The following is a 14,130-nucleotide window of genomic DNA, read 5'->3' as shown; positions in this document are numbered from 1 at the left end:
ATTTTTAAAAATATCTAAGCACACAGATAATGTTGAGCCAAAAAGCTTACAAGTTCTGTTTAAGTTTAGAAAATACTTCTGGTCAACGGTCCAGACTTCACATGCATGGAACTATTATAATACGTAGACTCAATCAAAGGACATAACCATCAGTTTCACTTTCCGGAAATCCTGTTTAGTTTCTCCCAACCCTTTTTTCCTTTACCATGACTTTAAATAACATAGTTTGTTTTGTTGAAGCTTTACAACTCTAGTACGTACTAAAACACAGGGAAAGTCCACATCTACTTTTAAATTTGGGTCAAGGTGATCAGAAAACTACCGTTTTCAGTTATAATTTCTAAAACGTTTAAGAAAACATCACTTGCAACTCAGAAAAGACTTTACTTTAGCAATATCAACTAGGGTCTTTAATGTAAAAAAAAATTTCCAAGAAATATATTTTCATGGCTTTCTTTGATTTCTTTAGTTGTTGCTCACTGCTTTGACAGATAATAAAAGAATCGATTACCTAAAAGGACAAACTCAATACGTTTGTTAGTGTTCTCTATGCAACAGGTACAGTGTTTTTGTTCTTTTAAATCAAATATTAACATTAATACACCACAGTTACGCACTTCTCTACCTTCCTTAGAATAAATACAAAATTATTTTACACTATAAATAATTTGCTTCCACTAGAATGTTTAACAAAAATGTTATGCTTGTCAACAAATTAACCTTTTCAATTAAAAATAACAAAAGTAAGTTGTTGGTTTTTTTTGTGGTACGCAGGCCTCTCACTGTTGTGGCCTCTCCCATTGCGGAGCACAGGCTCCGGACGTGCAGGCTCAGCGGCCATGGCTCACGGGCCCAGCCGCTCCGCGGCATCTGGGATCCTCCTGGACCGGGGCACGAACCCGTGTCCCCTGCATCGGCAGGCGGACTCTCAACCACTGCACCACCAGGGAAGCCCAAAAGTAAGTTTTAATACTGTTTTTAGTTCTTCAACTACTATTACAAAGTACTATTACAAAGTATATATAAATATATATATATAATATATATATATATATATATATATATATATATATTTTGGGGAGGGGGTTAAATTTCAAAAAACATCCAAATGTGCCAACTGGTAACACAATCTCTCAAGGTACTTAACACTCCCTGTCCAACAAGTTAAAGACTGTCAAAGAAAATAAAAGATTTCAAGGCATCTTACTAGACCTCTCTGCTGCCCTTTATTTGTTTAACTTTTCCAGCTCTTCTTGGTAGTCTCAGACCGTTGTCTCATGGGTCTCTCACTTCTCTTTCCTCCTCCACTTACATCTCTTTTTTTTAACCTATCCATTAAATGTTGTTTCCCAGTGTTCTGTTCTCAGCCTTTTTCTCTCATCATTCAATGTAAATCCACTCACTCCTATAGCTGTATCTGTATAATGTGTATAATACATAAAATACCCATATATATATGGGTAGATGAAATACATAATTACAAATGAGATAAATTCAATTAAGAGAGGGATGTATAGTTCTCTATTGGGATGCAAAGTGGGGAAGCAGCCTTGGGGAGGTTAGGAAAGATTTCACAGAGGAAGTGACTCATGAGCTGAGCTTGACAGACATTAGAGAGAATGAGGAAAACATGCCAGACAGAATGTTTTACACACACACACACACACACTCTACATATTGAGGACTCCCCAGTCTCTCTCCCAAGTATCACCTGGATAATTCTGAAACAGAACTCTGTATCTGCTCCTCTTCTAATATTTCCCACCATACTTAGTGCTGCCTTAGTGAAGTTGTTGAAATAGAAATTTAATCAGGTAACTTTTTCTGCTTAAAATCCTTCAATGTCTCTCCCATTGTTTTCCAGATTATGTCTAGACTCTAGAGTAAAGCAGTTAAGTCCCTTCAAGATCTGACTTCCATATCCTTTCGTGTTTTACTCCTAATCACTCTAATCGCCCTCCTCCACCCAACCTATTAGCCATCAAGTTCCTTGAGGATTCTGAGTCAGGCATGTATATTTTCATATGGTCTTCATGTATATTTTCATATGGTCTTCATTCTGTCTGGAATGTTTTCCTCATTCTAATGTCTGTCAAACTCAGCTCATGAGTCACTTCCTCTGTGAAATCTTTCCTAACCTCCCCAAGGCTGCTTCCCCACTTTGCATCCCAAGAGAGAACTACACATCCCTCTCTCTCTCTTTTTTTTTTTTTTTTTTTGCGGTATGCGGGCCTCTCACCGCTGTGGCCTTTCCCGCTTTGGAGCACAGGCTCCGGAAGCGCAGGCTCCGCGGCCATGGCTCACGGGTCCAGCCGCTCCGCGGCATGTGGGATTCTCCCAGACTGGGGCACGAACCCGTGTCCCCTGCATCGGCAGGCAGACTCTCAACCACTGCGCCACCAGGGAAGTCCCACATCCCTCTCTTAATTGAACTGATCTCACTTGTAATTATGTATCTCATCTAAAACATTATAATCTATTTTATCTTTCTGTCCCCATGATTTAATCCTATACTTAAGACATAGTAGGTGGTGCTCACTGCAACTTTGTTAACTGTATTAATTCTTCATGTAAATAGTTCAAAGATTAAAATTAACAAATGGCAAAGAATCTTCCTCTTCATTATAGATGATTAAGTTGTCTAAACACTGAAATTTTTAAGTAACTATAGACACTGGTTTTCAATCTAATATAAACCTTTCTGCACAAAATATAAACTGTCAAGCAACTAAAGTAACATTCTCTGGGCCAATATTAAGTTTAGCTCGTGCAGGAACACACTGATTAGTATCATCTATGCAAATGAAAAATATAAATCTTATTACTGAAAAGGTGTGACTGCTGAGAAACAGAACAAATTTAGTTAAAAAATAGTTTCCATGTTAGCAAGGTAGCCTATGAGAATGTCTTATCAGCGTTAAATGATTACATGTCCAAGAAGAAACTATGAACTACGAAAACATTTCAATTAATGCTTTACTTTCCTAAATTCTTTCAAAAAATGACCAACTTTTCAGCGACTCTATTTGCGTCCAAGTCATTCTGTTAGTAGCACCAAAAAGCAGATCTCAATTAAACAGAGCAGCGTTTGCACAGGATCACTCAGGCGGGAAAAATCCTGAAACACTTACCAGTTTAATAAACTGTACAGAGCAATGACGGCATCAAAAGGGAGGAAAAGCAAACTAGAAGTATAAGGTGACAAGTGAAAGGGGAAAAGAGCTGACAAAAAATAATCATTAGAAATTAAATTTTAAAAGAACAGAAAGATGCTAAAGAGCAAAAAGAGAAAAATCATCAGAGGTAAAGACACATGAATATGCCCTCATAAAAGAGTTTACCTCTTTATTTAAAAGTTTGGATAGCATAAGTAATATTAATTTGTACCTTTAAAGGTCGACAGAAAGATATTAAATAAACTGTGGTTAATAATCAATTTATAGAATATACAAAATGAAATAAACTTGTTACCTTGATTTCTCTTTGTTCAACAGATTTTTCCCATATTTGTTGATCATATGCTCCAATCTATGAAAATAAATTAAAAATAATACTACATTAAATGATCATTGCTGGAACCCATCCAACAGGTATAACTCTGTTGAATTACAAGCAACTTCATGTTTATTCAGCGCAGATTAGATCCAGCTCTGTCTCAGACTTCTGTGATCAATACTGTATGGCAGTGGTTCTCAAAGTATGCTTGCAGGACCAGCAGTTTTAGCATCTTCTTGAAACTTGATAGAAATGGCAACTCTCTGGTTTCAGCCCAGAATTACTCAATCAGAAATAGGGATGTGATACTCAACAATGTTTGTAAAAAACCCTCTAGATTATTCTGATACACTACTAAAGTTTAAAAGCCTAGGGCAGTGACCCTAGGGAATTTTTATTTTGAATAAACATAATTGCTACAGCCCTGGTACATTCAAGAAAAAATTCCCAAGTGATTAATTCTTTATGGAGTTATTTTTAAAGAAAAAAATATTAATATTCTACAGAAGTAAAAATTCATAAGCAGGTAGACCACAATTACCAATTAGATGAACGTTTAAATTGAAAAATATAGTCAGAAAAGCAATTGAAGACACAGGGAAAAGCATCAAGAAGTAGAATTCCTTGTACCTTCTGTGCCTATTACTCTTAGATGCTGGGAAGGTCTCTGAAATATACCTTCACCTGGGCAGGATGAACAAACCATTCTCACTGTTCCTAACCAAGTTCTTCTCTGTTACCTCCTATTGTCTCCAGTTTCCACTTAATTTCCTATATCCAATAGGATACTAACGTGGGTCAACAGCCTATAGTTTAAACTGAGAGTCTTCATTATTAGCATTAATTGAAAATAGAATCCTGATACATTAAAATTACTTCAGATAATTACAATTTAGAGACTGGAGACAGAGACAAGAGATAGGCAAAGATATGAGTAAGTTCAGGAAAATATTTTCTGACTCACAAAACCTTTCTACCCAGAAGTCCTCTTAGCTACATGTTATTTTTTAAATCTCGTTTCAAGAAATGAGAAATTGAGAATATGAGAAGGGTTTAAATATAGATATAAAGGAGCTAAAAAATGATTAAATCATTTTTCAAAGGTGTGACTTGTTATAAAGACTTTTTAAGGATGTACATGTGTTTGTACATTTTCTAGCAAAGAGAGAGCAACACCCAGACACCCAGTGTGGATCTGGAGATGTTCCATAACAGCCCGTCATTTCTATTATCTCTCCTACATATTACCTTATTCATTCTAATTTCTCTGCTCCTTTAAATACTGTTCTTTTTCATCACATTCCTGTGACTCCTTTCTTATTTTAAAAATCACTTTATGATATAATAATACCCTGCAAATTAAAATCTTATAACACCTAGACCAAGCCACATAGACTGAACAACTGACTTATACTTAACCAAAGCTGCCATCAGTCTCTATAAAGCACGATTAATAAGTCCTAGGTAAGCAATAACCAAATGGTTAGACCTAATGGCAGAGCTGACCTGCGGTGACTAACTGCCCCTCAATCATATTCCTTAAAATCAGAAAAGAAGTATGGGAACACAGATTCCAGAGGAATAATTCTGCTCTAACTTGATAATTCAGAATGACTGGGCTTGATTCAATTAAATGTTATTTTTTAAATGTGTAACTATTTCAATGCACTGCATACTCTTCAGTGAAACAATAATCAAAACTAATAAAGAATAGGTACCAATGTGTTTAATAATTATTTTGGCAGTATTTTGTTTTCACATACAAAACAATTGCACTAGGTTCTCTTTTAAAAGAACTGTGGGTTTTTTTTTTTTAAATTAATTTATTTATTTATTGGTCACACTGTACAGCATGTAGGATCCTAGTTCCCCAACCAGGGATCGAACCTGTGCTCCCTGCTATGGAAGCGTGGAGTCTTAACCACTGGCCCGCCAGGAAAGTCCAAGAACTGTGTTTTTATTTCAAGATGACTCAAGAATATGGACATGGAAATATATATCCCACAGTCCTAAAGTCAGGGAAAATAAAATAATGCATGTGCAACAGACCAAGTCAGGAAAGCATGCCAGTACAACCACAGCATGGTACTGAAGAGCTCCAGGTTTTTAAAAAGGTATAGAAAGTCTAATAAACCTTGCAGTGAAGCAGTGACTAGAAGTAAAAAAGTTTTTTGAAGGCTGAGGTTCTTGCAAACAGCAGAATGGTGATGGGGAATATTCCTATAAAAAGGATATAAAAAGGATATAAAAAGGATATAAAAAGGAAAATGATGGCTTGTTTTACTGGCTAATCAACTTTTCTTCAAAGATTTGATGCGTGAGAGGAAGGACAACTTTTACTATAATAGAATACCTTGTGGGATCTTAATTTTTTTTTTAACCAGGTAAGTGTCATTTTCAATTACAAGCAATTAAATGTCTCAAAAAGTGGAAACATCAGTTCTCCTTTGCAGCAGACTTTTTTTGTTTTTAAAATACTACCAGAATGGACCCTTTAGTTACATACGCAAATTGACTTCTTTACTGAAGAAAACTGTGAGGGTGCCTTTAAAGCTAAACACAGGTGCTTCAGGAGATGTTCAGGGTTCTGCTTAGTGATGCATATGCCATTAACAAACTACCCTCACATATGAATTCAGACTGAATTGTCTCTGAAAATTGCTTCTTGGGATATGTGTGTAGTACCTCAGCAGCATCATGAAATCAGAGTGGTGGCAGGATACTAGAAGGGACAGGGAAGGAATTCAGAAGGGAAGGCTCTTTTCTGACCTAAAGCCTCACTTTCTTCCACTCTGAAATCTGGCAAGATAGAAGATTAGAACATCTGCAGCTGGGGTCAAGCTTTTCCCTTGAAAGAAACATAATCTTATGGTCAATCATAACTGAGCAAGAAAAGAAGTGAAACAAACTGAAGAGAAGAACCATCTTCCCAAGACTTAAGGTCATGGATCAAGAATAATTTGCAGGCTGTGTTAAAAAAAAAAATTAAAAAACAAGCAACTTGACAAGTTTTCCAAAGGTTCTATACTACTTCGGACATACACATACTTGGCAGACTTGACTAAATCACCTAAACTTGATAGCTGTTTCTTTTTTGTATTTCTTCTACAAAAAAATTAAATAACAAGGCCAAGTTCAAATATAGTTTTCTGTGAAAAATCAGGAAGAAAATAACTACATTATTTTTTTAATGTCATACAAAAGATTAAAGGAAGCTCAGTAGTAACATTTGTCTAACAGAACAGGAATTTTAATCAGATACTATGTTCTTTAATTGGGAAAAAATATTATGTAATATTTTGGCCACTTTCAAATTTTAGCTACCTCCTAACTGCTCTTTCCTGACCCACAAAATGCCTCCACTGTTTGGGTGTTTAGAAAAGTGCCTAACATTCTATGGGAACAAAAGGATATATATGCAAACAATGTTTTGTTGGTAGATAGAAATACCTAGGTAATTAATGTATGAGAAGTTATATGAATTTTCAACCATATTCTTCACGTGACAATGTGTTTCAAGGAGGGAAAAACATTGTTTCTATTGTATTATAAGAGAGGACTCTGGGGCTTCCCTGGTGGCGCAGTGGTTGAGAGTCCGCCTGCCAATGCAGGGGACACGGGTTTGCGCCCCGGTCCGGGAAGATCCCACATGCTGCGGAGCGGCTGGGCCCATGAGCCATGGCCACTGAGCCTGCGCTCCGCAACGGGAGAGGCCACAACAGTGAGAGGCCCGCATACCAGAGAGGACTCTGAAATCCTGATTTACATTTGATGTGCAGCGAACTGTTTTATACATGTTAAGAAAGTAAAGTTCATTTTCTGGTGCCTGGTTATAGTAAGCAAAGTTTATCAATGCTCTGGTTATTACTCCCACAGATGCCCTGAACACCTTAAGCCTCAGGCGTACTGTTACCCAACCAGAGTTGATCTACAGTCAGCTTTTCTCACCTGGTCCCAGAAGACCAAACACTGCCCTCTACAGATTCATGCTGTATCTTCAACAACAGGTCTGGCAATTCTATATGGATCACTTACACTACTCCCCATAATGACAGCAAGGATAACTCTAAATTTTCTTTTCACAGGCTCTAAGTACTCTGAACATAACACTTCAATTACTTCCACTTCTAAGATCGAAGCCAAAAGATGCAAATGTTAAAATTGGTTTAAAAAAATACAAACAGAAAGTATGAGGGACCAGTGTCCTGAAAGTGGTAAAAAAAAATTTTTTTTAAGAAAAAAATTAGAAAAGAAATTGAGATACTATAAATTAGTAATATCAAGTGGATTAAAACTGAACTAAATAGATGCCTTCCGACCTACTGAAGACCTACTTATAAAAGGCAAGTGGATGTAGCTAATATGCTACAGTAAGTATGTATGTAAATATAGATAGCAGACATTTTAGAAGGATACATGAAAGCCATTAATAGTGAGGACAGCTCTTTTACTTTCTGCTTTATATTCACTGATCCTATATCACTTTTTCTCCCTACAATGGATAAATACTATTTTTATAAAGCAGGATTCTAACCCAGGTCTGATGAACTGCAAAGTAATTTGAATTAGTTATCTAAGAAATTAATATGTTTCTGTCAATGAATATTAACTTTACAAGGAATTATCTACTTCCACCTATCATCATTCTCATTTTGTACCTTTCTATATACTGAGACAAACAAAATGGGGAAGGGGAAAAAGAGGGGTGGGACAAAGAGAGGGGAATGAGGGAGGGGCAGTCAGGGATGGAGAGAGAGAGAGGGATGAGAGGAGAGAACTGGTAGGTAGAGAAAAAAGATTGTCTTTGTCTAGGTGTCTGCCGGAGTCAGCTCTGACTTCTAAGGAAAAAAAAAATTGTAACGAAAATGAAGGTATCAAGAATACAAATATTAAAACCCAGGTAATTAGATGGTGAAGTGAGAAACATGTATCACTTATGGTCCTAGAAAAGAAGTATCTCTGAAAAACAATTTAAAAAGCTACTCTTGGGTGATCTGATTACTACTTAGGTCATCACATTCAGAAGAGCTGTGGTTCAGATGTCAAGAGGCTAAAGAGAAGGTGTAGCTTCAAAAAGGTAGTTACCAATAGTTAATTAGATTAAGTGCTTAAATAAGAGATTTAGAGTTCACGAATAAATATAAGCAGGGCAAACTGAGGCCCAGATGTGCATGCATATTTTAAACACTTAGTTCTTTAACTAATGAATAGACATGCATAATACTATATGTTAAAGCCCTAATTTGTCCTACTATTTCCATGCTCAGTTTCATTTTTTGGAATCTCATTTCAGAAACTCTGAAAAGCAGGCTATTAATTCTCACAAACATAAGCAAAGGTAATGTTGCTTTTATACCTGTGATGGTCCCACATTTTAATAGTGATTTAATACCAGTACAACCCAGCATAATTAATTTTTATCTTTGAGTCTTTTTATAAAAATAAAAGTTGTCAATCAGAAAATACCCTTTGTTATATTTAGTGTGTTGGTTTCTTAATCCTTTGTTTTCTCCATTGGCTTAGTTGAACAGCTCTTAATGTTTGCTGACAGAAGTGGAAAAGACCCTAGACTGTGCAAGAGAACTGAATAGTCTTATGGTCTTGGGCAAGTTTCTTGACCTCTGAGATTCTGTAAAATGGGGATAACAGAACATACTTCACAGAACTGAAATATGAAATGATAGTGTCTGGTATATAGTCAGTGCTCTGTAAATGTTAGTTCTTTCCTTTCTTGGCAAATCTCAACAGCTCCAGGCCTCAATTACCTCATTTCTAAATTGATGAAGTTAACTATATTTAAATTAATTTATGACAACATTTATACTCACTAATGATGAGTTGGATGGCTATAGATTATTTCTTTATGTACCAGTATGGGGAGAGAAAAGATTCAGTGCTACTAAAGTAGAACCAAAAGTGTAGTTAGAGGGCTGGGCTTCCCTGGTGGCGCAGTGGTTGAGAGTCCGCCTGCCGATGCAGGGAACACGGGTTCGTGCCCTGGTCCGGGAACATCCCACATGCCGCAGAGCGGCTCGGCCCGTGAGCCATGGCCACTGAGCCTGCGCATCCGGAGCCTGTGCTCCGCAACGAGAGAGGCCACAGCGGTGAGAGGCCCGCGTACCGCAAAAAAAAAAAAAAAGAAGTGTAGCTAGAAATATCTGGGCAGAAGGTACCAAGAAGAAAGCAAAAATAGCGGTGTAAGGATAAGTGTCCTTTTCTTAATTATAACCAATATAATAGGTTTTTAGAATTACTTACAGTTTATTAATGAAACCAGAGCTGTCAACACCCAAAATCTCATTTGCCCAGACAACTAAACTATATGGTTTTTCACTCTCACAATGATCTATCTACAAGTATGATAAGAAACAGAGACTGAGGGGTTGAGCAAACTAACAAAATTAAAGTTACTGAACAAAATAGTAGATCTGAGAATACGGATCACCAATGAAACATATCTATAATCAAAAAAATTACGTTGTCATGGTGGACATGCTGAAATTATACAGTACTTCTGTTCATATTACTAAAACATTCTGAAGAAACAATTAGGGCTATTTAAAATCATTAGGATTACTGATTAATTTTCAGAAAAATCTCTTCCCAGAAGTAGTAGAAACTAATTCTTTTGACTTTTTAAAACTTTTTAAAATTTATTTTTATAACCATTTTTTAATTGAAGTATGGTTAACTTACAATGATGTGTTAGATTCAGATATACAGAAAAGTGATTCAGTTATTTATACACGCATATATATTATACACACACATATACACACATACATACACACACATACACACATACATACACACACACATATATATTATACACACACATATATACACACATACATACACACACACATATATTCTTTTTAAGATTCTTTTCCATTATGTTATTACAAGATATTGAATATAGTTCCCTGTGCTATACAGTAGGTCCCTGCTGTGTGTCTACTTTATATAGAGTGTGTATATGTTAATCCCAACCTCCTAATTTATCCCACCCCCCCCTTCCCCTTTGGTAACCATTTATTTTCTATGTCAGTGAGTCTATTTCTGTTTTATAAATAAGTTCATTTGTATCGTTTTAGATTCTACATATAAGTGATATCGTATGATATTTGTCTTTGTCTGACTTCATTTAATATGATAATCTCTAGGTCCACCCATGTTGCTGCAAATGGCATTATTTCATTCTTTTTTTATGGCTGAGTAATATCCCATTGTGTAAATATACACCACATCTTCTTTATCCATTCATCTGTCGATGTACATTGAGGTTGACTTTTTTAAACTTTTAATTTCAAAGTAAAGCTCTCAACGCTTTGAATGTCAAACAGGTTTTCACTGTTTTTTGCTCATAACTACTGCCTCTCAAACAAATTTGGCTGTTGAATGCCTAGGAATATCTGAGTCCTTATAACTGCTCCTATGTAAAGTCTTGTTTCTAACCTACTACGTATCTTGAATAGCTCTCCTATCCTATTCTCTCGCTTTTACATAATGTCCTATTTTTTTTTTTTTTTGCGGTACGCGGGCCTCTCACTATTGTGGCCTCTCCCGTTGCGGAGCACAGGCTCCGGACACACAGGCTCAGCGGCCATGGCTCAAGGGCCCAGCCGCTCCGCAGCATGCAGCATCTTCCCGGATCGGGCATGAACCCGCATCCCCTGCATCGGCAGGCGGACTCTCAACCACTGCACCACCAGGGAAGCCCCACAATGTCCTATTTTAATCAACATATTGTCCAATGTTTCTGATTCTCCATTACACACGCGCGCACACACACACACACACAAACATTCCTATAATAGACACTCAGGTAACTTTAATGATGAGGATCAAATAAGGAAGTTGAATCATTTCATTACACAATATAAACTATGAATGATGATGATGTCAGACAAAAATGTATGGTCTGGGGCTTCCCTGGTGGCGCAGTGGTTAAGAATCTGCCTGCCAATGCAGGAGACATGGGTTCGAGCCCTGGTCTGGGAAGATCCCACATGCCACGGAGCAACTAAGCCCATGCGCCACAACTACCGAGCCTGCATGCCACAACTACTGAAGCCTGCGCGCCTAGAGCCCGTGCTCTGCAAAGAGAAGCCGCCGCTATGAGAAGCCCGTGCACCACAACAAAGAGTATCCCCTGCTCACCGCAACTAGAGAAAGCCTGCGTGCAGCAACAAAGACCCAATGCAGCCAAAAATAAAAATAAATAAATTTATTAAAAAAAAAAGTATGGTCTGAAGACATGGCAAGAGCTAGTAACTCTTTTGAATGTATAACAACTACCAAATTATCTTACCAAATCTTTAGCTCGTCTGAATCAGTCTTTTCTTAGAACTCTAAAAAACATATGAGAAGCCAAACCATAGAAGCCTTCTAATCCAATAATTAAAATATTGCCCTATAATTCTAGTTATTGGGGGAAGGGAAGGACCTAAAATGGGTAAGTATTCGAAGTTAAAATACAGTTTCTCCCACTATCTGAAAGTAGAGCATTCCTATGAAACTGTTCGTAGGCCAAAATGGCGTAAAGTGAAGCATCAGTTACCTTAAGACACATCTTGCTAACAGATGCACAAAATAAATCAAGATAAATCACAGATGATCAAAGATACAGTTCAAAGATATGGCAGCTGGGATGCTTCATGTAGTTCCTAGGGAAGGAGCTTGACGGTGCCACTCTTGCTGCTTGGGGTGCATGCTGCCGCTTGAACAGCTCACTCACTGCAAAACGAACGCTGAAGGCTATTTTCACTTTTCACCTTTTTTCATAAAAGCAAAAATCCTCTTTGGATTTTTTTCTGGTAGCAAAAACAGGTACCAACGTAGGCTTTTTGTAAAAGCAAAGTGGTGTGAAACAAATTTTCAAAAAGCCAGGGATACCTGTATCCTAACTGGGGAAAGAAGTGTAAGTCATGGAAAAAATATGAATAATTATAAGCAAAGAGGTTTCTTTGCAATCTCTTTGCTTCAACTGTCATTTATTTCTTCTGCTATCAATTATTAGCAGAATCATATCATAACCAAAAGTATTACTACAGAAAAGCAAAGCTGCTTAAGTAGAAGGCAAATAAAAAAAACTTTTTAAAGATTAAGATCTTTTTGGGTGGAGAATATAATTTTTAAAGGAAGAAAACAGATTTCTGGAATTCAATCCATTTTAAAATACTATATATCTAGCTGGCCTCTGGCATTTGGATCAAAACATCAAAGTTTGAAAACACATCCTCAGATACTAAAATCTTGTTAATTAGCGAAGATTCCATTCATTAAAAGTAATAACAGTTAAGGGCATTTAATCTCTTCCCACAGATTGTGTCAGGCTAAGCATCATCTAAAACCACTCTTCCCTGAGTTAACCCTAAGAAGAGTGTTTTACAGGCCACATACATATAATCAAATCATGAATCATGACCAAGTTCCTATTGCCTAAGGAAAGCCAGTTAATGATATAGCAAAACACTGATTCAAGTTTAGAAAAAAAGAAGAGTATTCTTTAATTCAACAAAGACAGATGATCATGGTAGAATCTGCTTCTAAGAAATTGTAAATCCAAAGAAAAAATATTCAGTTAGTTATAATTCAAAGCAGAATGAAATAAGGACTATTGCACTATACATCAGCAAGAGTTGGTCTGAAAATGAGCAGTATTTGTGAGGTAAAATGTACAAGAATAGGAAACTTACTGGGTATGGGGACATGGGAAAGAGATAAAGATGACCATTTCTGGCTTAAGTACCTGGAGCTTCATGGGGATCATTAACCATGACATGGAATAAAAAAACAGGTTTGAGAAAAGCTGTTGGAGCTCTAAGACAGCTAGGAATTATGTCTGAGTTCAGAGAGTTGGGAAGGTAAAAAATTTGGAACTCAGCAGCATAAACTAGGTGTTTTGATATTATGTGGTCAATTTGATAATCTAGGGAAATAGAATAACGTAATAAGAACAAAATGTTAAGAAGGATAAAGATGCAACTGGAGGGGAGAAGTATCAAAGTTAGGTAAGAAGACTTAGAAAAATTAGGTAGGAAGAGACTATATACTATATTAATATATATGATAATTAAAGCATTATATATATTTATGTATATAAAAGCAATATAGTATATATAATAAATAGCAAACAAGGAAAGAGTTTCAATAAAGAAGGTAAAGAGAGCTAAAAATACTGAAACATTTTGAAGTCGTTATGTAGTTAAACATATTCATGTCAAATAATCTTAATCTCATTTAAATAGTAGGCAAAGTCATTAGCTGAGATATGGAAGCTGGGGAGTTTGGGAGATGGGTGACAATAAAGAAGGTAAGAAACAACCACTCGGGGAGACAGAATACAGTACCAACTAGAGTGACTTAGAGTAGGGATTCCAGGAAGAGCAAATGCAGCTGAGTTGGTATTAGAAGCAGTCAGCTGGGAGTCAGCTGAGTTATGTTTGTATTTTCTCTTTCACCACCAAGGCTCAACAGTCCAGGATCAGGAGGGGAAGAATTAGATACACAAACACACACGCACACACACCCTGCCACCAAATACCTACAATATGCCAAGCATGATGCTATGCACTTGGCAAGGCCCTTCAGTATGTCTTCAAACCGTACAGCTTCCTTTCTCTCTCCCTGCTT

At 36.7% G+C, this 14,130-nt stretch overlaps 1 protein-coding gene across 11 annotated transcripts in view; it reads right to left on the bottom strand.

Moving 5' to 3' along the window:
* PHTF2 (putative homeodomain transcription factor 2) overlaps window positions 1-14,130 on the bottom strand; it is a 168,459-nt gene that overhangs the window by 107,825 nt on the left and 46,504 nt on the right. For 10 of the 11 annotated variants that reach the window (XM_067746052.1, XM_067746044.1, XM_067746049.1 and 7 more), the window contains one exon: window positions 3,472-3,528. The exons of the other annotated variant lie outside the window; for it this stretch is intronic. In XM_067746052.1, coding sequence (XP_067602153.1) covers window positions 3,472-3,528 — 57 coding nt within the window. The remainder of the gene's footprint in view (window positions 1-3,471; window positions 3,529-14,130) is intronic. 11 annotated transcript variants of the gene reach the window in all.

The sequence above is a fragment of the Pseudorca crassidens genome, chromosome 8 (assembly GCF_039906515.1).
Source record: "Pseudorca crassidens isolate mPseCra1 chromosome 8, mPseCra1.hap1, whole genome shotgun sequence".
Taxonomy (NCBI): domain Eukaryota; kingdom Metazoa; phylum Chordata; class Mammalia; order Artiodactyla; family Delphinidae; genus Pseudorca; species Pseudorca crassidens.
Note: the sequence above shows the minus strand (reverse complement) of the source record. Positions and strands in the feature narration are given on the sequence as shown.